This window comes from Lagopus muta, chromosome 15 (assembly GCF_023343835.1).
Source record: "Lagopus muta isolate bLagMut1 chromosome 15, bLagMut1 primary, whole genome shotgun sequence".
In the NCBI taxonomy this organism is placed as follows: domain Eukaryota; kingdom Metazoa; phylum Chordata; class Aves; order Galliformes; family Phasianidae; genus Lagopus; species Lagopus muta.
Window position 1 is genome coordinate 14416676 of NC_064447.1, and position 25429 is coordinate 14442104.

Here is a 25429-nt window from a genome sequence, read left to right on the forward strand (position 1 = left end):
GCCTGACAAGCCGGGGTCGGCACTGCTCTCCTCCACCGACAACAGCCGGCACCAGCGGAACCATCAGGAGACTCTGAGCCGAGCCGCACGGCGGGAGCGCAGGCACGGCTGTCCCGGAGCCCTTGCGGTGCGCCGCGGGCGCTCCCAGCAGAAGCCCAGCGCAGCGCTGCGGGGCGATGAGGGGACGAGGAGACGCCTCTGCTGGGGCCGCACCTCGGCACGGAGCGGCAACGACGCCGGGCAGCACGGCGGAGGCGGCCGCGTGGCTCCGGAAGGGACCGAAGGCTGCGGGCGGAGCACCCCGGCAGGACGGCCCTCCCCCAGCGCGGCGCGGCGCAGCGCCGCCCCGCCCATACCGTCAGCCGCTGCCGCCGGGCCGCGAGCACCGGGTGCGGATTGGCCGCCGCGTGACACCGCCCGGCCCCGCTGCGTGGCGGCTGTCGCGCCCGGGGTGGCGGCGGAGGGGGCGGCGGAGCTGTGACGGACGGTGAGCGCCGGGCTCGGCCGGGGCGGGCAGGCTGTCGCGACGGGGCCCGGGCCGTTGGGGCGGTGGGGTGGTGCGGCGGTGGGCGAAGCCCCGCGGCGGCGGCGGGCGAGACGTGCGGGCTCCGCCCCGCTCCGGGGCCGTTCCCGGCCCTCCTGGGCGCCGCCGAGCCGCTCTTTGTGTCTATGCGCTGCGGCTGGGGGCGGCTCGCCGCTCTCCGCAGCACCAGCGGGCCCGGGCTGCGGGCTGCCGGCCTGCCCTGCCGGGTGTGTGGCTGCGGGGCGGCCGGGGAAAGGGTAGCGCTTCGTGCCCAGCGGGGCCGCAGCCGGAGCGGCGCCGGGAGGTGTGCGCTGCGAGGAGCGGGAGGGCGGCGGGCCTGGACGGAGCGCTTAGAAAACCGGCGAGCGTCTGAAGAGCTACTTTGAATGTCTGCGTAATAAGGTTTAATCGGCAGACACAGCGCTGTTATGAGTTTTGTAGCGCGATGGGAACCGAGCGGCGGCACGGCGCGGCACGCTGCGGGCTCCGGCCCCGCTCCGCGTCCGTGGGGCCGCACCGCCGTGCCGCGGAGCGCCTCCCGAGCCGGCACAGCTCCGGCAGCCCAGGGCCGCGTCCAGCTGTGCGCGGCATCACGGCGGATCGCTGCCCGTGGCGGGCGGCTGCAGCACGCACAGCGCCCCGCACAGCACCCCGCTGCCGCGCAGCTTCTGCGCGCTGAGGTCTCGTGCCTGCGGCTGGCAGCCCCGCGGCACTGCCCTGCTCTCTTCTGCGAAGCGTGAACTGCAGCGTAAAGCTTTAAAGGCGGCTCTTGGTTAAGTGCCAGGCAGTATCACGCCTCCCGTGGAAGCTGCACGCTGCTGTGAGGCGTCACTTCTAGATCCGGTGCTGCTGAATGGGTTAATAACCTCTTCCCACACGAAGCTGGAGCAGAGGCTGGCACTGGGCAGGAAAAAGCTATTATTTCTGGAGCAATGGCATAGCGCTGCTATTTTCACTGCTTGATTGCTAAGAATGCTGTAAGAACCAAGGCAGGCTACTTGCAATTCCCAGCGGTTAATCTGATGTATCTTACTAATGAGTAAATGTACTCAGATGTGTCTTACAGCAAGTGGGGTGGAAGAGAGACAGCTCCAGCAGCACCACCAAGTACATACACAGGTACACCAGGTGTTGCTGGCAATTCTTTTGAAGACTGGCGATTTCTAACTTCTCATCACTTACAGTAGAAGTGACAGATGAAGTCAGTGCTGCTCCTGGTATGCGTGTGGGCATGTCAGCTTGGGTGGGCTTTAGAGAAGGTGAGTCAGAAAGCTAGCTGTAATCTGCTGTGGGGTCAGTTTAAGGGGATCTACAGAATGCAGCATTCCCCCAGATGAGAAATGGACTCTGAAGACAATGCAAATTTCAATCCATTGCTGGTGGAGCGCGAGGCTGGAGTTCTGCATCTAGAACACAACACAGACACCAAAGGGCTCTCTGGAGATTCCTACTGGTGTAGTTAGTGTGCATGTGCCACCCCACAGACAGAATTAATAGCTTTTAGCAGGAAAGCTGTAGCTATTCACCTAAAAGCCCGAGAAACAGCAGCAAGACTTAATGGTGACACTGAAGTTTGTGCTGGAATGCTGCATTTGCTTGAAACAAAGCAGCCAGCTGATAAAATGCTGCTGCCAGCCTGCTTGGTCCCTTTCACCAGGAGCTGGCAGTCTGTGCTGTTGTAGAGCTGGGCAGGGGCTTAACAGCTGGCTTAGGAAGGATGCTGGTGCCTGTCTTCTTGAGCATGAAGGAGAAGATATGCATGAAGAAAGAATGACTGCTACTGCATCTTCTGAGAGTTGAAGTAACTTGAGAAAGATGACCTCGAATTTTATCCATCACTTTCTTAAAAGGTGAATGTCCATGCAGTCATTTTTCCAAAGGCATGTAGGCTAGTTTTCTCCTATAACTCCTGCATTAACTATAGTGTGGTGCAAAACTAGCAGGGATTTCCTGGGTAGAAGTGAGCTGCTTGATGCAACCCAATTTTCCTGGCAGTATTAATGAGACCAGATCTATGCATAGAGAAAGGAAACTTGCTGGGTAATACATCCAGAGGAAGCTGCGTCCCTCCGTGTCCCAGAGCCGAAAATATTCCGAAGATCTGAGTCTTCTGATGAAACTAAAAAGCAGGCAACTTGAAAAGTGCAGATTTGTGGATTTGGCAAAGGAAAAACTTTCGGAGGGGTCTGTCAGTGGTCACGTACACTCCAGATTGGACTATGAGTTGCTTAATGAAGTTGAATTGGTATCATGCATCCTGTAGGTCCTAGTTTTCCACCTCATGACACCTTGTACTTTGCCACACCAAAGCACAGGAGAACCTCAAAGACAAGTCCTGCAAGCTTCTGTTCTTATCTATTGACACCTCTGTTGTATTAAGGGAGCTCTCCTGGTTAGTTGGTGAAAATGAACTCCATAAGAGCCACCCTGAGTCACCCTCAGCTGTTCATCCTGTATTGAATAAGCAGAGTTCATAACACTGCGAAACAAAGATGACAAATCGTACACCTGTCTGGTTGCAGTGGGCACACAGCTCTGCTGCTGATGGTATGTGGTACACTTACTTTTATTGTTTGTTTTTAATTGGGGAAAACTGGGTCTGCCAGATTTGTCGTATACCTGGCACAATTCAACAGCAAGCTGCTGGCTGCTCTGCCTTCAGGGCTGGGAACATAACCAATCTAAACCCTACCTTGCCTCTACTGTTTGGAAGCCACTAAGAGCGGAAGCTTGTAATAATAATCTTCCCCTTAATGTTTTATTGGAGTCTTCAGTAACTCTGGCTTCTCATGATAAGTGCACGGGAAGCATTATTTTTCTTCAGCTCAGTGAACAACCAATTAATCACCATGTAGTCAAGCCTTCTCAGTAGACCAATATTACGGATGGGCTTCCAGCAAACTATTAGTGTTACAATTTTTTTTTGCAAGTGTTACCAATCCTGGAACCCATAGAGCATAAGGAAGATAGTGTATATCAGATCTACAAGTGCTAGATTTCTGGCTGTCAGATGTGCCACTTCTGCAAGATTGCTTTAAGCATGCTAAAGGGAGCTGACTTGCTACCTTGTCATGGACTTGACAACTCCACTATGATTTAATATTTGTACTGAAGAGTCATAAGTCTCTCCACACAGAACTGTGTAGCTTCCATTACTGGAGGAAAAAACAACTTTGCTATGCAAATCTAGGTGTAGCCTTGATGTGGTCAGCTTGCCCAACTGTGCCTAATGACTTCAGTGTTTGTAAAAAGCTTGCTTAACTTGGGTTACAATTGAAATTTGTTAATGGACTGTCATGTCTCAGAGTTACTTCATCCTAAGGTACATCTGCATCTTGTCTCAAGCTCTCAGTAAAAACTGTTACTCCTTAGCAGTTTGAGGTTATCCATCTTGGAAACAGGTCAAGAGCTGAAATAAGTCTGGCTTTCATTTGCATTAGTTTGCTATGAAAACTTCTAAATTCAAAGGCAGTTTGTGAAGAAATACCTTAAAACGAATATGGGCACATTCAGCACTTCAAGATTCTCGTGCAGGAGACTTGTGTGAGTCACACAGAGAGCGCCAACCGCAAATATTTCTGAAGATACGGAACTGCACAGCCTCATTAAATGTCTGTTTTTCCCCTGCAGGAGTCTGAAAATACAGTGAAGCCTGACGGTGCAGACAGAAGAGTCTTCAAGAAGCTGGACAATCTGAAATACTGACCATGTCTATTATGGATCACAGCCCCACCACGGGAGTGGTGACGGTTATCGTTATTCTGATTGCTATCGCAGCTCTTGGCGCCTTGATTCTGGGCTGCTGGTGTTACCTGCGGCTGCAGAGGATCAGCCAGTCTGAAGATGAAGAAAGCATCGTGGGCGAAGGAGAAACCAAAGAGCCCTTTCTTCTGGTGCAGTACTCTGCTAAAGGACCCTGCGTAGAGAGGAAAGCCAAGCTAACTCCAAATGGCACAGATGTACATAGCTAACTTGGAGCGACACGTGGACTGTGGCTACGATGTGTGTAACCAGCAGAATCTATACTGTGAAGAACTTGTTCACATGCACACTACGCATCAGAACACCTCCATGAGACTTTTAAGCATTGTCTGCAACTGCACACACAGAGAAGTTGCTCTCTGCATCAACTGTAGATCCTAATTCCTCCGCAGGAGGAAGACTCACAGGACACAGGAGCTGACTCATCTGGCATAAAGTCCATTGCTGGCAATGGATGCAAAGATATCTTGGTGCAAAGAGACTAACAGCATTTTTTTGTTACTTGAATGTTCAGCTGAGCCTATTTTGATGGAACCACTACTGTACTGTGAACTACTTTACAACTGTGAACTGTAAATAGGCTGCCAGAAGCTTTATGCTTTGCATTCACAGCATATGAGAATAGCATGACGCAACTGCACATAACACGAGGGGACACTGAACCACAGCTGTCGATGGGAATCCCAATTTTCAAACCAGACATGTGGTTAAAGCTTGCTTCTGCTATTAACTTCTGAGTGCACAGCCAAAAGGTCAAAACAGCACCGGCTTACTGGACTGGTGTAGAATACTTTCTTTAAAAAGGTGTAAGCCTACAATAATACGCTGAGGGAAGAAACACAGGAGCTTCACGAAAGGAAATAACTTCCTTCAGTTACAGCTAGGCATTGGTTAAGCATCTGGCTGCTAGAGCAGATTTTGCTAATCACATGGCAACTGCAAGGAAACTGCCATTGTGATGGATTCTGACCTGGGAACTAATGATGGTCACCAAACCCTCGGGGTGGTCCAGAAGGTTTCCAGCAGTGTGAAGTGGCAGTAGAGCAGGCTTTTTCTCTTCTGTGTTTCTGCATGCTGAAACAGCAGAAGTTTTTACCTATTAAAACTGGCATAAATGCAACTAATGAATTTTTCCTAGGACCTCATGTAATTAGCAGCTTGGGTATATGTAATCAAGATATCAATAGCCTGTTGTAAAAAGGCATTTTAGACTAAGACAGTCAGGTATAGAATTCAGTTCCTGTATCTTGTAAATGACTCTCGGTTTAACTCCACAAGATACATTTCAGCCTCTTCTATGAGAAATAATGCTGACAGGGTGAAAGATTTCTGGTTTGTTTGCAGCCTTCAAGCTAGCAACTGAAAATACTTCCAAGTAAGGAGATCTTTTTATTTTCTGCTCTATACTATAGTTCAGCTACTGAAACTGCAACAAGATGTGTCAAATAGGGGGTTCTAAACTCAAATACTTGGGAGAGGGACAGAGCTAAACAACCAAGACCTGCTTTTGCCTACCCTAGAACTATTAGGCTCTCTCAAGCATCTTTGTGCCTAATTTCAATTTCAAACACTGAACTGCATAGGATAAAAATTTACTGTAACGATTTGTTTCTTGAAATATACTACAAATAATCAAATCCAACTTTTGTTTTTCTAGCTGACCAGGAAGTGATTACTGCTGCTTGTCCCTGTACATATGAAATAACTAAGTAACACTGGCTTAGCAAAATGATAATGGCATTGTCATAGTTAATAAAGTCTTGTCCCTTCCTTCCAGAGTAAGACATTGTATTGTATTTTTAGTGCTACGTTTGGTTTCTTTCATTGAAGGCTAGAATTTGAAGCAGCAAAGAATACTGGCAGTAGGGAAAAGCTCCTGCAGTTGCTTTTAGAATACAGCTGGCAGAGCTGTCCTTGCCCTGGCACATGCTTCTTAAGATGTCAGTGGCAGGAGACTGGCATACATGCAGCCAGACCCATACACCTAGACCTGTGTATTATAGAAATCCTAGAAATTAAGGAGAAAAGGATTAATTCAGTAAGATTTTTCTTTAGTTTTGTTTCACTGGGTAACAGTTCACACATGGCTCTTGCAGATTTCAAGACAGTCAGGTAACTGGTATACAAAAGTGATACAAAGTGCTGAAGTTCTTGAATAAAGTATTTTGTCCATTCAAGTTCACTGATCACAGAGATGAAGTATTTCATTTTAATTCTGCAAACAATGCGATGAAAAGGGCAAATTTCAGAAGTTTATGGAGAAGTGTACATTAAAGGTCTAGCTTTTCTTCTAGCAGCTGTTACAGAGAAAGCTGGTGTAAAAATAATTGGTCCTTAGAGATGCTTTATGCTGCTGCCCCTAAACATCAGCATCTTTAATTTTAAATGGATAGGTGTTTGCAAGTTAGTGCAATAGTAAAGTGCAGAAAGTTTTCCATACTCCTTCTCTTCACTTTAGAATGGGGTACCTAATAAGTTGTTCAAGTATACAAAAATATTCCATTTGATTTTCTTTTTCTAGATCATGTGGGAGAAGTCTTTATTTACAGTGGATTTCAATAAAATTTGCATAAATACCTACTCAGTACGGCATCATGACTTTGTGTAAGCAATCATTCTGTCCTGTTTTCACTACTGTGTTCTGTCGCTACGGCATCAACACGATCAATCCTTTTCTCCTCTGTGCTGAGAGCTGCTGAAACCAATACACTGCTGTCATCAGCCACTGTTTGCTCTGACTGAAGGGCTTCTTTAGGTTCGTCTCTGCTCTGTAGCTTTCCTTCCCTCGATGCCACCAGGATTCTCAGTAATGTATTTTCCTTAAGGAGGTTTTCTGATGCGTCAGCCAGTTCTTGAAGCTTTTCGGCCATTTCTAGCAATTCCTGATTCTTCTGATCGTATGTTGCCTGCAACTGCTGGCTGTGGAGCTGCAGAGTCTTGTGCTGCTTTTCCAGTGTGTGCTTCTGCTGCTGTAGTCGATGTTCTTCTCTTCTGGCTTCAGAAAGCTGTGCCTCAAGGGATTCATGGGCTTGATGCAGGGCCCTGATTTCTGACCTTAACTTCTGAACTTCTTGCTCCAAGTGGGAGATGTGTCCTTGCTGTAAAACTGTCTCTTTATGGAGGCATTCTTTGGTGCAGGGCTCTGATGAAGAAAGACTCGAGTGATGTAAAATAAATTTAAGAAGATGAGGAAGGCTAACTGGAAGGTCTTCTGGGAACTTCACGCTTTGATCCTTCCTGGAAGGACATACCAAGTTAGTGTCAAGGCATAAAGCTACAGAAGCAGTGATAACTAAGTATCTGCTGCCCAACTCAAAATTGGTATCTTGGCTAATTACACAGTTAAAAGAAACCTAAACTCGTATAATGAAGATACAGCACAGGCTATTTCTATTTCATAAACTGTTTCACCTGTATTCCACAAAGATAAGATGCTTTAATGAATAATTCAAGAACTTGGGGCAGATAAGGTTTGTGTTCATCAAAATTAAGCTATTTTTGGCAGACTAGGCAATGTGTTTTTTCTTCTCCTGCAGTCCTGGTGATCAGCCAAGTCAATTCTGTAATTAGCAGCAGCAGTTTCTCAGTTGACAAGCAGCTTACATCCAAACTTAATGATTCATGACATTTTGGAAAAAATAGCCTACACTAAGCCAAAATTGACTCATTATACAACAGTAATGTTTTACTATGTCACTATCCTTTTTAAAAATTATTATTATTATTTTAATCAAAACCATAGCATACATCAGAAAAGCTGAAAGGCTATTTGCAGTGAAAACCAAACCAAAGCAGCAGCAGTGTGAGGAAGAAAACACTGAGCAGGCCGGGTAACCTGCAAAAACAGTCCCATGGCAAATGCACAAGGAGCTGTACAAAGCCTTCACAGAAAGCACCTTTACATCTAAAACAGCAACAACAATCTAGTGCTACTACACATACTGTCAAAGCCTGATTTCATTTATTACCTACATGTAGCAAAACTAAAACATGCTAGAAAGGAAAAGTGGGAAAGAAATCTGCAGATACAGTTCCAGTGCTAAACTACTTAAGAAACCACATTTGTGAATGTTACAAACCCAATCTCACTAAAAACTATGAAGTTAGCCTGCAGATGGTTAGTAAAATAGGCCAAGACAAAACAAGCATCTGTGAAAAAACAAGAAACACGGGACTACATAGTAACAGCACACAGACAGGTACCAGAGGAAGCCCCACCACAAGTGGTTTTACTGCTCCTAGCCCTGCTTTGCCAGTGCTTTAACGTAATCCAAAGACCTTTTTTGCCATTTCATACTTGAGACGCACGCTGTCACTATACTGAGACGCACGGATCACAGAGTTATTGTAGCTTAGTGAAGGAAAAAACAAAACACACGAGGGGAAAGAACCGCATTACCTCTGCTGAGGAAAAAATAAAATGGTCGGGAGCCGGTCTGTCATAAATTCCCAAGGAAGATCATTTTGAGTGGTATCAATTCTGTTAAGAAAACACGCACACAAAAAGTCATTGGAGGGATTACAAAAAGGGAAAATGCAAATTTTTTTTCCCCTAAAGTTCTACATAGAAAGGAACATGAGTTTAATTAATGAAACGACTGTTCAATTGCTTGCTATGGCTTTATTTTGCTTTCTTCAGTCATTTCTGATTATAAATTGTTACAATTCTATTAGAAAGAAAAGAAAAAAAAACCCAACAGATAACCACACAGTGGGTTTCAGCACCACTGAAACAAAAATAACAGACCAAATGATAGAACTTCAACGTCAGGAAAGAGAATGGGTGTAGATTTGAGAGCAGCATTTTACCTAGGGCAAAAAAGCAGCAATTATAAACAAGTGCTAAAGCAAAAACAAACCAGTGCTAGCTGTAGCTTTTAATTTTTTGCCCATATATCTCCTGCTGCTCCTTAAGGAAATTCAGTCAGAATGAAATAAGGACACAATGAGAACAGAGATGTAAGCAATCATGTATTTGAGAACACATCAATAAGAATGTTTCGGTTGCACTGAAACCCTGACCATGTTAAAGAACTGTCAGACAACACACGTATCGTACACATGTTGTATAAATGCGTACAAATGTCTCTCAATTCCTAAAATACAACACTGTACGATTCAATTCTTCACTTCAAATGATCAGAGAAAGTTAAAAATGCTTTTCTGCTGCCACCTGCTGTACTGGTTCCCTTTCCAAAATCAGTGTGCTCCAAGAATAATTTGAAAATTCATTTTAACTGAACTGCAGAAACGCTGCAGTGAGATTGAAAAGAATCAAATTTAGGCAGAGGAAAGAAAGATAATGGATTCAAAGAAAAATGAAACAGACGACATTCACATCAACTACTGCGAGACTGTAGAGAGGAAAAAAAGTAATTATTCTCTAGGCCAATTATCTCAATGAACTTGCATTATTCTAGAGAGATTAAATTAGAATCTTTTTTACCTTGCCACAGTGAAATGATCTGGAGGCAAAAGCCGAGCCAGCTGAATAAAGATATGATTGAGAGAAGCACAGAATCCACACCACTGTGCATAATAGAGCAGCAAGACATTCTGTAAAATGAAATGAAGAGTCTTATTACCTACTGTAATTGATCTGCACTAAAGAAGGGCTAGTCTTCACAAAATCTCAATTATTTAGCACTCTTAACATATGAAAATACACTGCATGCTAATGTTGACATGCTTTATTACAAGCTGTTTACTGATGCCTTCTGTCTCTCAGGTTAACACAGGCAGTCCTGGGGAATCTCCTCTCCGTAAAGAGAAAACAAAGAATTATTTAGTTCTCGTTAAATAAAAATGCATCAAACTTTCTTACACTTCTTAGGATTCTTCTGCAGCCTTGAACTCCTACATGTCTAACAGTGACTGTACACCCCAGGAGGTGGTGCTGGGGAAGATGTCTGCCCTCCTGCTTTGGGCCTTTGGCTAGCAAAGGGCAGCCGGGATGCTGAAGCCAAGCACTGCGCGTGTACCCACCTGCTGCAGCCCCACAGCCAACAGACACTAATCCTGAGTACTTCTTACAAAGAATAAAAAGTGATTTAACTGCTCTTCAAGATGACCTCATACATAAAGCAATTTCATGGCATGCAAATAGACAGCTTGTGCCTTTGACATTTCTGTGTGCCAAATCCTATCTTTGGTTTAAAACTTCTGTTAGCTTTACAAGTGCTTTTTTTTTTTAAGTTTAAAAACAATTAATACATAGAAAACAAAAGGTACTTATGTCCTTTAAGTTATGAAAGGCAGACATCACAACGCCTGGCAGCATTACCTCAAATTCCACGTTTGCAGCATGTGCTGGTGCTGCTGCAGAGGAAGGAGGGAAATGGGGCTGCAGATTGCAGGCAGAGTCAAGGACTTCTTTCCATCTCAAAAGCACAGGCAAAGTAAAAGGAATGGAACTTTGAACGATGGTAGAAAGCTGCTATGCAGGAATCCGCAGCATGGACTTTTTCATTCTTTTACCAGGAAAAAGGCACTTTGGAGATTCACTTAAAGTTACACTAAACTTGATTGCTTTTTTTTTTTTTAAGAAACAAATATTCTGGCGTTCTGAATAAAGACTGTTGTATTTTACACAGAAGCAACGCAGGTGGCTAAAAAAGAATGAGAATCCTTCCTCAGAAGGTGAGCAATGACTTGCAGAAGCTTTTTCTACAGCAACGAGTACCTTTTCACTTGAAAACACAATGTGATGGAAGGTGCTGGTGGTCACTTCAGCCACGACGCGCTCTGCAGGGACACGGACTGAGGTGCCATCCACGAGATGCCTCTTCAAGGGACTGTAGAGAATGCTGAAATTCTTTATGAAGTTCTCTGAAACAAAAATGATACATAAACTTACGTCTGGGTTTTGGCAGGCTGCACTTTGCCATTCCCAGATGAAACTAAAGCCGACACATCGTACACAGGCAGAAAACAGCAGATCAACAAGTCTGTCTCTGACATACCAAGAGCAGTACTTCATTTCGTATTTGCTGCTCAACATTCATGAAATTCTCACAGCAGATGACAATATTGTTATTTTCCTTCCATATCTCCAGCTTTTGAGTACTTATGTATTATTAAGGAATAATTAAAAATACTCTGCCTACTCCTGTATATTTAAGAACCATCCATAAAAACTGAAATCTGTTGAAGATATTAAACACAAACCTGTTCCATTAATTTAAAATATCAGAAGTTATTCCAACTATAGGAATACAACAAAATAAATAATAAAATAGAAAGAAAATCACAGTGACTCTGACAACATATGTAGAAAAAAACATTTCTGGAAGCTCAAGTAACTCAGACAATGTAACTCAGCACAGCAACTCTCATCCCACTTAGGAAATCCTGTGAACAGAAAATATTTTAACACAGAAAGCACTGAGAGCACAAACAGGAAGAAAATTTATTATCTTCTCACCCAGCTCTTTATTACCCCCTGAGCATCCATGTGTGGTCAACAATTTTTGTTTTTAGCATCATTTTTTCTTTCCAGAGCGTTCTGTGGGGCAGGGAGATGCAGAGGGGATGGAGGGCAGGTGGGAGCTGGAACTTCAACACAGCTCTTTGCTCTCCAGTTGTGCCTACTTATTTGTGCAACTTAAACACCTATGGCAAACTGCAAATACAAGGTAATGATGTAGCACCTACACTGATTAAACCTTCTGGAACAATTTACTTTGATACTGTGTTCACTAGAATTTACTTCCATATCTGCAGACTCTGCATTTTCCCCAGGCTGACTCAGCACACTGTCAGGGCAAGCAAATGCACTCTAGCAGGCAGCTCACAGCCTGCTCCAGGAACTGCAGTAAGCCAGAGCAGTGATTGTTGTCATCTCCCCCTGAAGACAATTGGCTTTTTTCTTCCCCCTGGCAATTTAGTATTGCCAGATCAGAACAGAAGCAATTCAAAGTTCTATATGAAAAATACATGCACCTTTAAAGAAAAAAAAAGTAAAACAATGTATAAATCAGAGGACAAAGGAAGGACTGGTCTGCACTGGTAAGGGAGCAGTATCTCGTGGAATGCTGGCAGCTTTTAGTATGTGGAAACAGCTGAACGCCAGCAGTACCATTAATACACAAATGTGTTTTATAGTATCACATTTGTTAGAGGTTCAGCGTTACTTTTTTTTCCACAAGCAAATCAGTTTTTACCACTTCCTTCAATGTTTTCAGTCACCATTTGCACACTCCAATGTTCACTTCACTTAAAGCAAATCATTTTGTTGTGTGCATTTTGGTTCTCATGCCATTTAGAAAAATATTCTACTAGTCAGTTAGCTACTAAATACATTAAATAGAATAAATTAAGGCTCACAATGGTGACCACAGTCTCACTTTTCAGAACAGTGTGAAGTTTTCCATTCATAAGTTTACTTGCAAACTTGTTTTTATTATTTAAAGCATTTCTATAGCAGACAGCATACCCAGGGTAGATCCTGTAAGCGACTGATTCTGATCAAGGACATAATGCAGCTCTTCTTTCAGGTCAACAATGGCAGCAAATTCCTTACGATGAGTCGATCTTGATGCTCCTAGTCTCTCTGCATATATCCAAAAAAGATTTGAATCCAGCAGATAGAGGTTCAAGGTTTTGTTGGTCCTGCAGCTCAGACCAGTAATGTTAGTGCCAGCAATATGAAGGTCAGGAATAAAGCAGTTCCTATCCTCAATATGAGGAATAGAATTCTGGATGTCAGCATTATCTTTCTTCCCATGGGAAGAAAATGCAACTTTAGGGGTCTGAAAGATGGTCTTCTCAGAACTAATGAAACTTAAAAAATGTCTATCGACCGTTCTGCAACATGCAGTGTAATAGCTAAAGGGACTGTAAAAACTTAGGAAATTGCTGCATTCAATGCTACTTGAAACAACTTGAAAAAAGGTGTGTTCCTGGAGGTAGAAAGAGTCCAAAGCTGTTTCTATCTCAAAGAAGTTACAGCGTGGCACACTGACTTTATCTGGTTTGACACCAAGCGTCTGATTAATGCACAGCTCACACACGTTGTGAGTTCTGGATATCGAGTGCCACTGCGGAAGCACCACTGTGTTACAGCATGGGTACTTGGTTATCAAAAATGTGTCTGCCAATTTCATATGTGCATCTGGATCAGAGGAATCAGAAGCTGGTGAATCACTGTTCCCTAAGTGCTGAAGCTCTGGTTCAGCTCCCTGGCTTTTGTTACAGCTGTGGTATTCCAAGGCCACTTTGGTAATCTACAAGGAAAAGAGAAAAGCAAAGTGAGATTAACTGCACATAGTTCACTCAAAAGCAGTTATCTGTTGCAGGTTTAACAACCTCTGCAACTTTTGATGGAATTTTACAAAGTTTACCACTCTTCTATATCCTTAGGAAAGAATTACAGGAAGCTGTGACTTTGTAACAAAACTCAGCATCTCAGTCTACAAGAATTAAATACAAAAATACTGTTTAAATCACTTTCATTCCACGACACTGATCTCAAGGTCCTCTCTGTACTGTTTATCACAGTTCAGTAACACAATGGTTGAAAAAGAAAAGAGCAGACTTCCCTTCCATCTCACCTTTAAGATGAAGCTATTTCACTTACTTCGTCTAACAGAGGCTGAATTTCTGCCAAGGGGTCGTAAGGTACAAACACGAGAAGCGCCGGCCCTTTCTTCAGCTCGTTGTTCAGAAGAAGGCTTTTTCCCCCATGTGGTCTCAGCCAGCGGATGAGCAGCTCTCGATTTTCCAGAGCCCACTTGCACACGTTCTCAGCTGTATAGTTCATGGTGTCATTTGGATAGATCTCGAGAATGGAAACAACAATTGTTTGCTCTCACTTACTAAAACATACTGCTCACTATTGAACGCAGTTCCCAACTACAGTGTGCTTTGTTACAGTAATGCCTGAAACACATTTTTAATTTAGCAAAACTATTCAGAGAGCTTCAGAACTTCGTACCTCCATCCCCCTCTCATGAGATCACGTCAAGATTCAGTCTTCCAGGCAACAAGTCTTCTGCCAGGCAAGCTCCTTTTTCTTTCATCACATCACTATGATCTTTACTGTTTGCAGTCAAGGCTTTATAAAGAGTGCCATTTCTAAGTTGACATCATGACGTGTTTTGATTTATAGCATACTAGAGTAATTTTTTCCACTACTAATTAAACATATTAACTCACCTTACGTCAATATTTTAAGAACCCAATAACCAGACTGCATTTAAAATGGCTATACTGTTTTTTAGTACTGAAAGTACAGAAGAAAATTGTTGAAAATTGGCTTACAGCTTCTAGGATCATTTTCATGAATTAAGGTAAGTTTATCCTGAATCGCTGCAAAGACAACAGCAGTCTCATGCATTTACCAATGATTTTTAGAAAAAAGCCATGTTTTCCCTAATGTCAGTTGAATAAAATACTGCATGGAAGCTTATCTTCAGAGCTTGCACTCACGCTAGCAGTGTGGACAGATATGGACTCCATACACAATAACAATTCCAAAAGTATTTTCAGTTTTAGTATTCCAAAACCATGAACAGCAGGTTTAAAGTTTAGATAAATTTTCAATTAAATTGATATAAATAGCTCTTTTAATCAGAAGAGAGTCTCAGTATGACCACTTACGAGGTGTTTGGGCTTCTGGGGTTTTGTTTTGAAGGAGACAAACTATTTCCCATTAAAAAGACTTTCCCAAATTGTTAAGATGAACCCAAGGGCCTCTGAAAACTTAAGTCAATCTACTACAGAAAGCCAAATACGCTGTGAACACAAAGCCCACTGTCACACACTTCAGAGTAGTAGGACAAGAGCTGAGCTGAAGTATCTATATACCTTCATATGCTGAAAGTCCAGGTATTAAGGTCTTTAAAGTAATTCTCAGATAAATATACAGGTTTTACAGACAGTCAAGGAAATAATTCAATTTCCCTCACAGATGGATGAGCTATGACTGCATGTATTTCAGCAGTGCTGGTGCAGCTTCACATTGCTGTGCTCTGGCACTCATTTCCCTACATGTGCAAGGGAAAAAGCCAACAAGCAGAAGTGTATACCTTTGACTCTTGCAAAAACCAGACACAGAATTGAGTCTGATACTTCTCCTGAGGCCCTATCGGCCACCTGGTCTAGACACTGCTTAAAGTTTAAATCATTTAGAGCAGCTGCTGACTAGCAGAAAGAAAATGTGTATTACTGTACAGAAATATTCTACTTAGATGCTCCTTGTTCTACTGCTTTGTGGAACACTCCTTTATTATATATTTGTCCACGTGATGTTTGCACTGCAGCACAGTTGTCTCAGTCACCACAACACCAATATGATACTCACAAGAGATGTGTTGATGTGTCTGTGCAAATACACACTGCCCGAATGCACCAACGAGATCTCCTCCGCAACAAGCTTATCTGTGACCACTCCGAAGCGTACTGTTCCCAGGTAATCTTAAAGGGCAAATGTTCAGTTTTAAATAGAATTCTACACTGAACTTCTCTCCTGAGAGCCTTAGAAGAATACACATCTTATTTTTAAAATGCAACAACACTGGAACTGAAGACACTCTGGAATTCAACGCGGTCAAATGCTGTCTGCCTCCAGCTATGGATGCACTGCAGCTACACTTGAGGGATTTTGAGAAAAGTGCCCCTTTGTGTATCACTGAGAGCAGCTGCCCTGTACTGGAATTCCACGATGGCTGACCCCAAAACATACCATAAACCTTTCACGTAAGCAAACTTTGCACAGTAATTAAATACAGTCTCATAATTAGATGAACCTTAATATACACTCAAAAGGGATCCACTTTCAAATTACAAAATGTTGCAAAGAATTACTGAAGTCCATACAAGTACATTGTTCAGAGACCCCTTAAATTTTGAAGATGAATTTTACCTTTCTTTAATGAATGTAAAGCTGACGTAAAGAAGGTTAAATAACCGGGAGGCTGCGGTGAAGCGTTGAACTCAAAATATCCCACAACTCCAGGCTGAAAGAGTAAGAATTACAGTTAGCTGAACGATTTGCAACTACGTGGGAGATGAAAGCTGTTTGCCTACACTAAAATGTAACATTTTAAAAGACAACAAAATAGCGTTTGCTGAAGAACAGTCACTTAATGCTGTCAGAAAAGAATTAGTATTAAAAGACTGATCAGGAATCAGTTCTAAAGCTGTCATTTGACAGCTACATAAAATGCAAGGATGCTTTTAGGACTGCAGAGGCATGACTGAAAATTAATATCCCTAGAAATTATCAGTCAGTTCCAATCGTATAATATAAATCATAATTGTTATGAGACTTCTTCAGAATGAGAATATCTAGTATAATTTTTCAGACTACATTCTAATCATTTACTACGTTGCACATAATCAGCAACTGTGTGTGCATCACACATCCTGTGAGTCAGTACAGGAACTGCTAAGCCCACAGCCTCCCCATGTTAAAGCTACAGCCACTGCAAGTTCTTTCGCTGTGTCACTTAGGGCTCCGTGCGAGACCAGCTGCACCAGAACAAAGAGACAAAAACAAATAAGAAAAGATCTTCAATTGCTGATCAGACAACGTGAAATGTAAAAGACTCATCCATAGGCAGGGCTGCTGGCAAGGCCACGAGCACAGCTTGGAGCTGCCTGCAGGCTGCTGCTCCGAAACATCACCTACGTTTTGAGTTTAAATTTTGCAGAATACAATTCATTTTAAATCATAATTATTAATCACTGCCTTTCTATTCACCATTCCAATTGGTTTAGCAGGCCTTCAGGACAAAGAAAGCGATGGAATTCAGTCATTCTGTGCTGTTTCCCAGTTCCACCATCCCGGTGCATGCACCAAATGCACAAAACAAGAGCACAGGGATCGCTGTGGGACAAAAGATTCCAGCCTCACCGACTGTCCCGGGTGAGGCAAATACCTCCCCAGCGAGATACCTTCATTTGGTATTTCAAAGGATGCTTTTATTATTTCAGCTTTACATATAAAAAATGAGTATAGTTTCAAAACATGAATATGTGATTTGCCTATTGTTGATATTAGTGAAAATATCTCAGAATGTTTCACTGATAAGATGGTTCCCCATTCCAACCAGTGAGCTGTTCATTCAGGCAGGAATTATCCTGCCTGACACTCAATGCTACCCACAAGAGCCTTCCTCTTAAAGATTTTTAATGAAACACTCCAAGAAATTACCAACAATAAAAGTGACAGTAACAGTTGTTAAAAAGAAAATAATAATATAAATAAAGAAGTGAAAATATATGGAAATGTAATAGCATTTGTTCTTCAAAGAAGGATAACAGTTACCAAAAAAAGACAGTCATTGCTTCTCTTCATTTTCCCTTCCTAACACCAAATTAAGAAAGTAACAAACCAGCCAAGTAAACCCAGCAAGGAGACACACACAGCTCCTTACACGGCTTCTCATTTCTGGCACCATTTCTAAACACCATCACTGGCACGAAACAGCAACTGAAAGCAAGAAGTGATAGCAGAAGTGCCAAGAAGCCGAAGGGCAGACCTAGAAAGCAGTTCAAAGCCACTGAGCAGACGAGGCCCTGACTGCTGTTACCCATCAGCTGTGGCTACAGATCTCCGAGTGCTGACTGCAGCGGAAGGCGATCACAGGCACACTGGGAGTGACTCTTGGAGGTTTCAATAAGAAAACTGGGTGGGTTTAGCAGAAAGTATGCTTTATGTATGAACCTTGTGCTCTACACCTGATCTGCAACCTGTTTGAACAATGTCCTTTCTGTGACCATCTGACAAGTTAAAAGTTCCTCCTCGTGACTGGGGCAGGTACACAAGGCAACTAAGTGGCCAAAGTGCTGCATCCCTTCTTGAGCACTGTGCAAACTGTCCTGCTCTCCTGCCAGCTATCTGGGTCCCCTAACGGAACCTGAGCAGCTCTGGGAGCTGGACCAACACAGGGGCAGCTCAGCAGGAGAGAGATTCAACTTTTATAAAGGAGATCTCAGTATAGATAGGAAGTTCTGAATCTTGGAACACAGATTTGCTAAGAGGAGCTCAGACAGCACCAACTTCCACCTCCTTGTAGCTACGGCACAACTGCAGATTCCTCTCCCGATGCACTAAGATCTTCCTATACACTTTATGTTCTGTTTTCCAAATGGGATGTTTTCCTTTGCTCTCAAAAGTAAATTTAACTCCTATCCTATTTTAATTTTGCACTGCTATCATTTCATGAATATATAAAAAATCCAAATAATTACTGTCAGAAAATGCAGCCTCAACTGTGGGTGATGAGCAGCATTGCAGTGCATACACCCACCCATACAGCCCTCCCAGACCCAAATCTGGAGCCTGAGCACCACTGTTTTCCAAGGAGGCAAGCAGAACAACAACGAAGTCATAGAGCAGTAAAACTGAAGCAGAAAAAGGACAACAGAATCGCAGAATGCACCAGAAAGAGACACAGAACCCACTACTCCTGCCTCTCAGCCCCCGCTTACAATGCTGGGGATCTGTACAAATGCAGAGCTCTGAATGTTGAGCCCAGCCCAGCACCTGCACCACGAGCTGCCTGTACTGCAGCACCCACACTGCTAAACTAAAGAGGAGCCACTGGGATCTGCAGCCCTGCACAGCGCTGTGCTTCTGCCCACACGGCGCAGGGCTGCTCCCCAGGAACTGGGCGTGCAGTACGACAAGGGCATTTTCCATCATGTGCTGCAGAAACTGACAGTTTTGAAGGGATTAGAAATGGTTCTGATTTCTATGCACACTGCCCACTCGGAAGTAATTAATCCACCAGCACTGCTCTCAGCCTCAGCACCTCTGAGCACACAGGACTGAAAATGAGAGAGGCAGCGCACCGGTGGGTTAAGGTCATGAAGGAACAGCACACACAGAGGTCAGGAGCCAACAGTTATTTCAAGTGATTTCACATTTGTTTTCACTTAGCATTTATCTCAGTAGAAAGATTTAATATTCCTTTAAAATTAAAACAATTATTATATATTTCTCAGGTGCTGCAAGATTTTGGAGAAAAGATTTCTTCTGTCTTTCTGGTTCGTGTTTCTTTTTGCCCCGCGAGGTAACAGCTATGATTCTTGCCTCTATTAAAGTAATGGAAATTAACAGCATCATTAAATCATAACAGTCACTGCACAGGGAACCAGAGTTATGAATGTGTCGTTTCATGTATTTATGATTTAAGCACATTTACAGGGCACTGATTTTAAGACTCTGGAGAGCAATGAGCACTTGGGAGCAGATCAAACTTAACTGTGAAACAAAACTCTTTCTGAACCACAGCAGAAAAGCTAGAGAAGAGAGACATGTACCTCATAATTTGAGAGGAAATCTAGTAATTTTGATCGAGACGAGATGTAGAGTAGTGGTGTCATCACCCGGCGAACAAACTTTTCAATATAAACAGCACTCATTGGGCCTTTGTATTCAATTGGTCCAAAACTAGTACCAAAAAAAATAATAGAACATTAAGACTGAAATTCACAGTAGAGTCCCTGCTGGAGGTGGCAGAGGTGTTCTACAGACAGCAAGTTCAGCTCTTGGGATTGCTCTCTGTGCTCATCATCCGTGGTGCCTGCAGCTGGCAGACTGTGTTACATTGACACTACAGCATCCCTGAGGCACAGCACAGCATCCCCAGCTGAAGTCACAGCGACAGCACGGCGCCTGCGTGCAGATGTGATGTGTTGGTGGGGATGGAGCTTCTGAGTTCCATTAACGAAGCAGGTAAAAGCCAGGAATTAATTAAATGTTCCTATCCATATAGTTCTGCTTTATCTATTTGAAGGAAGTACAGCACAGAATATAGATCTGAAAAGCTGCTACTGCTTTCCCTTTCTTTTCCTTTTTAAATCTTGAGACTGAAAATATGCAAGGTTCTTCACATGAATGTTTCCAAGTATCATTCAGTAAAACCAGGACCAACCCCGCCATGCTGCTGCTGGGCAGCCGGGGTGACCTGCAGCTCCTCAGGCCGCGGGGCTGCGGTGCCAGACCTCCTCCTCCGCCCCCCTGGGTTCACCCAACGGCTGAGGTTGGAGGGAACCTCGATGATCACCCAGCCCAGCCCCCTTGCTGCAGGCAAGGTTGCCCTACACCAGATCAGGTGGCCCAGGATCTCATCCAGCCTGGCCCTGAATGCCTCTAGGGATGGGGCAGCCTGTGTCACAGCCTCACCGTCCTCTGAGTAAGGGGTTCCCTCCTAACATCTAACCTAAATCTCCCCTGTTTTAGATTAAAGGCATTCCCTCTTGCTCTATCACTATCAGACCATGTAAAAAGTGTCAGTCACCTCCTGTTTATACGCTCCCTTCAAGTACTGAAAGGTCACAGTGACGTCTCCCCACAGCCTTCCCTTCTCCAAGCCAGACAACCCCAGCTCCCCCAGCCTTTCCTCACAGGAGAGGTGCTCCAGCCCTCTCAGCACCTCTGTGCCTCCTCTGAACATGCTCCAGCAACTCTGCATCCCTCCGGTTCTGAGGCCCCAGGCCTGGGCACAGTGGGGCCTCACCAGGACAGAGCAGAGGATGACAATGGCCACTGCTCTTTTAAATCCTACATCTCATTTACCATCTTTAGGTTGGACAAGACATCACAGTTCAAAATGAAATAAAAAAACAAGAGCACAAAGGATTAATCCATTCCCACTAGTCCACTGAAGAATTTAACATCATGCATTCTGTAATACAGCTTATGCATATACATGCTGAAAGAAAAAAAAAAAAAAATTAAAAAAATAATTCAAGCTTGCACTGAGATACTTATGTGCAAATGTTCTGGAATGTTTTTTTAGAGCTTCCTGGATTAATCTATATCTTACGCTGGTATATCATAAGTTTTTGCCTTAACAGCAACACACACTGCTTCCTCTCACGTGCACTGTACAATGCCCAGGAGTTTAATATCTCAGGCAGGAGGGAGTTATTGCCCTCTGAGGGCTTCATAGGGTTATCAACATGAATCTACATCTCACTGTTGCAACTCTGTTTAAAGATACAGCAATCAGTTACTGATAATACCCAAGTGTATTCATCTAATGTGTTGTTATTTCAAAATAAAGTAATTCTAACTTAATGCATGTCCAAGTAAGATTCTGCACAAATGTATTTGTTGGGTTTTTTTCTTTGTTTGCTTTTATTAGGGTTTGAATTCTTCCAGTACCATTCAAAGTTCAGCTGACAAGGATTAGGATTGTTCATCCTCAGCACAAATCCCCAAACTAAGTACAGTCTGCTTCTGTAATGGGAGAGCTGCAAAAATGACACTGAGAAACTACACTGCACCCAGCTCTGCTGTACCCAGTACTGGAAAAGCATTACTTTCTGCTCCACACAAAAAGAATGCACACATACAAACACTAAAAAAACCAAAAGTGAGGCTACAGAATACTATACAACGTTACTCAAGCATCCGGGGCATAAGAAAGGAGCATACGATTCAGATTCAGAAGAATGCCTTCACTGCACTGCTCAATTTCAACATGCACCTAAATTCCATTCCTAAACACGACTGCTGCCAAAAATTGGGACCAATGAATAGAATCCACCTACAGAGCAAAGAGGAAACTAAAATAAAAACATAAATCTGAATAATTTACATTTCATTGGAGAGAGAGCTTCCAGGAGATGCATGTGCAATACCAATTTTCCTTAAGGATGAAAACTTGAGCAGCACAACACTTAATGGACAGGTACAGCCCTTCTCAGTAGCTCAGGAGCACTGTCAGCTTCACCCAGAATTCCCCCTTTTTCAGCTGTCTTTTAACTGTAGACAAGGAACTTTGAAAACACAATGTTTTTAGGAAGGGTGCTCCAAAAGTAATGCCTCCTTTTTTTATTGTGTTGGCTGATGATGTGAGAGGCAGATGTTGAAAGAGTTTTGTAGCTGAGAACTTGCTCTATCACACACACTGTTGTGCTCTTTGCAACAGCCATAGTTTCCATGGAAATAAGTAGGAGGCATTACTTTTGGAGCAACTCACATACAATACTTCTGCTTTGCAAAGTACCAACTAGACAAACAGACTCCACATGAAGGTCTTACCTGCGGTGGTATAAGTGTATGACAGGAAAATAAAAGAAATGCTTCTGCTTCCTACATTTCCCCTGGTTCCACCAGCAATTAATAGCAACAAACAGCACCTGCAAAGCAGATAAAAGTTCACAGCTAACAGCAAAGTACATTACTGTAACTTTCTTTATCTAGTTTGCTTTTACCCCCAATGCATTCCACCTGTTATTTTCAGCACCTTCTCAAAGCAGTATTTCATACCCGCTCCTCTTAATTCTATCACTTTCTTTCCTTCCTCCCCAACCCTCCCTTTTTTGTTTAAAATCTTTTTGTTGTCATTTCTTTGCACAGCAATATTTTATGGTCACTTTTCCTTCTGGTTTTTAAGCTTCCTAATCTAAATCCTAGGACTGCAGGCAAACTCCCCGTAGTTTCTACCTGAAGGCACAGCAATAAATCCAGAAACACTTTACCAGACAGAAGCTGCAGAGCTCCCCATCCAGGAGCAGAAATAACACACAGATGAGCATGCATCACAGCTTTGCTCCATTCATTCTAGTAATGTGTATGTAAGATTAAAGACGACTGGCTCAATCACTGCATGGTACAGACATGCAGGTCGTTCTGGTTCCCACAGGATGACAGGAGTTGGCCTCTCTTTAGGGACCAAAGCTCTATCAGATCACATGTAAGACTCCTGTCTTCTCTAGTTACCTGGTCTGACAATCTGCTGGCCACATGTTCTACTTCTTCTCTCACGGCAACCGACTGGCCACACCACGGCGCGTAGAAGAAATACAATGCAATCTCTGAGTCCTGACGAAGGTGATCTGCATAGTCTAACTGTCCCCGAAAAAGATCGATGACGGGAGATCTTGTGGAGAAAAAATTCACTGGAAGCTTTGCTGGCATTGTTACATCTTTTGCTCGGCTGTGGGAAGGAAATTAAGAGGGCTCAGTGAGGCTGTGCAGTAATTAAAGAAGCATGCCCAAAGCCTTACCTTAGGGCTAGTGAATGTCATACAGTGACAAAACTGCAAGAATTGACACAAATTATCACAAATTATCAGTTTCAAGAAATACCATGAAAATCTAAAGATCATCCTTTTAAACAAGTTTCCGAAATTCGTGCTGCTGTAACATGCACCATGCTCATGGGTATGTTAGCCCACACTCTTCTTGCTGGGTGCTTCAGAACACAGAATTAGCAGGAAGAGTGATTGCTTTGGATTCCTTCCCTGGCCTCATCCTCTTTTAAGACCTGTACTTTAGGTAACAGCACCTAATAAGAGAGGAGACACTGGTCATACAGCTTTCTGATGCTAAAATGGACAGAGATCATTACTGTAACTTACACATTGCTGTAAAGTGCTCCATACTTCTATTATTTTATACTCTGCTATGAAAAGCTGTTTTACTATGACATTTACCACCAGGTGAACGCGTACCAGTTCATTTTACCAACACCACTGATCAGAGCTGGGACCACAGACATTGCCCAGGGCACGTTTCCTTTCAGATGTCAAGAAATGGGGTCTTGATTTGAAGACTATACAAGATGGGATGACAACAGATTGAGTCTCTTAAGAGAAATGACTTCGACCAGCAGCACCAAGAAACTGCTTTCTGTCACACCAGCACTCCAATGATCCAGAACGCGGCACTTCCAGCACTTTCTGGAAGTTATGGGAGTTCATAATTCATACCTAAGAGATAGTTATCCGTCACAAAGCGTTTAACATACAGACCAGCTCCTCACCTTCACAATTCATTGGCTCTAGCACCCACAAAAGGATGTGCTCTCACACAGGCTGCCCCAAAGCACTGTGTTAGACTTCTGCCTCCCCCATCGGCAGCCCTGCCAGCACAGCCGCCCCATCCCGCGGCAGGTCCCAGGGTTGGGTGGGTGGGCAGACAGACGGACGGCGCCTAATAGCTTAAGGCCGAAAAACGGGATACGAGATTGGCTCTAAACTGCAAGAAAACGGGTCAACACGACAGGCAGCGAGAAGAACGACTTAGAAACTACACGGCTGTCCTCAAGTAGGAGAAACACCCCCAACAGCTGACAACCAGAGCCGCCGGGTAACAAAGCAGCAGCTCGCCGCACCGCTGCACCCAACAGCCGCCCTCAGCGGAGCCCTGCGGCTGCGCGGCCCCGGGCAGGGAAAACCCCGGGTGCCGTCGCGCCCCGACCTTCCCAGCGAGGGCGATGCGGCCTGCGGCGAACGGAGCTCACGTCGATTCGAGCTTCCGCCACGGCACCCGGACTCCGCCTCAGGCCGCAGAGCCCCGCAGCAGCCGCTCCCGTCCCGTTCTCCCTCGGCGCGCAGCGGCCGGCAGCGCAGCGCCGCTCGCAAGGGAGGAAGAAGCCGCTCCCCGGCACGGCTGGTGAAGGCCCGCGGCTTCGGATCGCCGTCTCCTCCGCCCCGCCTGCACGACCCGGCCCGGCCGGCTTCGGACGCCGCGATCGTCACGGGACGGCACCGCGCGCCACGCGCTCCTCAGCGCCCGACCGCAGAGCGGGGAAGGCGCAGGGCCAGAGCGGCGCTCCGGGCCTTGCTCGGGAGGGTGCCCCGCTCTGGGCCGCGCGGCCCCGTTCCGCCCGCCGGCCCCGGGTCCCCGCGGCTCGGTCCACCCGCTCCCCCGCCGTTACCTGCAGGTGACTTTGAGGGCGACAAGGAAGGCGCAGCCCAGCACGATGGCGGCCCCGCACAGCAGCTCGGATCGTCGCGCCATCCGGGCGGCGCGAGGCCGCAGCCGCGGGGCGTCCACAGGGCCGGGCCCGGGGCCGCCGCTTAACGACATCGCCGCTGGGCGCGGCGGGGAGGGCCGCGGGACACCGGGCCGCTCCCGCTCGCACACGTCTCCCTGCCGCCCGCCCGTCAGCTGCCCGGGGCGGGACCGCCGCCCGCCGCCCGCCAACCCAGCGCCGCCACGCAGCGCCGAGCCCAGCCGAGCCCGGCAGGCGCAGGGCAGGCCGGGAGCGGCCGGCGGCAGCGCGGCCCTGAGGAGGAGCGCGGCCGCGCTGCGCTCAGCTCTTGCACGCGGCGGTGCCCGTACGGCGATCCGGGCTCGCACCGCCGTTCCGAAGAAGGGCTTCACGTTTAGTTGCGTCTGGAACGACTTCCAGTAGTTTACAGAGCACGTGCATCGAGCAGCGAAAGCGTAAAGCA

The 25429-nt window shown here is 45.0% G+C and overlaps 2 protein-coding genes across 4 annotated transcripts; one reads left to right on the top strand and one right to left on the bottom strand.

Annotated features, from left to right (window-relative positions):
• The first annotated feature begins 345 nt into the window (after positions 1–345).
• On the top strand, positions 346–6055 carry SNN (stannin). Its single transcript, XM_048961789.1, has 2 exons — positions 346–487; positions 4154–6055. Exon 2 carries the CDS (start codon positions 4231–4233, stop codon positions 4492–4494), a length of 264 nt encoding a protein of 87 aa, XP_048817746.1. The 5' UTR covers positions 346–487; positions 4154–4230; the 3' UTR covers positions 4495–6055.
• A 260-nt stretch (positions 6056–6315) lies between these two features.
• TXNDC11 (thioredoxin domain containing 11) lies at positions 6316–25140 on the bottom strand. Of its 3 annotated transcripts, none has more exons than XM_048961786.1 (12): positions 24910–25140; positions 22968–23184; positions 22287–22384; positions 19556–19685; positions 16149–16242; positions 15588–15700; positions 13863–14063; positions 12720–13509; positions 10968–11113; positions 9732–9841; positions 8685–8765; positions 6316–7522 (listed from the first exon to the last, which is right to left on the bottom strand). In XM_048961786.1, the coding sequence occupies exons 1-12, from the start codon at positions 25059–25061 to the stop codon at positions 6898–6900; spliced, it is 2757 nt and encodes a 918-aa protein (XP_048817743.1). In that variant the 5' UTR covers positions 25062–25140; the 3' UTR covers positions 6316–6897. The 3 variants fall into 3 exon arrangements, with proteins under 3 accessions (XP_048817743.1, XP_048817744.1, XP_048817745.1); XM_048961787.1 differs by lacking the exon at positions 24910–25140 and adding an exon at positions 24013–24136; XM_048961788.1 differs by lacking the exons at positions 15588–15700; positions 19556–19685; positions 24910–25140 and having other exon boundaries at positions 22968–22984.
• Between the last annotated feature and the right edge of the window lie 289 nt (positions 25141–25429).

Excerpts from the sequence above, each read along its gene's own strand:
- SNN (XM_048961789.1), top strand. The coding sequence starts at position 4,231 with ATGTCTATTATGGATCACAGCCCCACCACGGGAGTGGTGACGGTTATC.
- TXNDC11 (XM_048961786.1), bottom strand. The coding sequence starts at position 25,061 with ATGTCGTTAAGCGGCGGCCCCGGGCCCGGCCCTGTGGACGCCCCGCGG. Across the intron at positions 13,510-13,862 it reads TTCAGCCTCTGTTAGACGAA|ATTACCAAAGTGGCCTTGGA; the intron begins GTAAGTGAAATA and ends TTTTCCTTGTAG. Across the intron at positions 9,842-10,967 it reads TTGTGTTTTCAAGTGAAAAG|AATGTCTTGCTGCTCTATTA; the intron begins GTACTCGTTGCT and ends TTCATTTTACAG.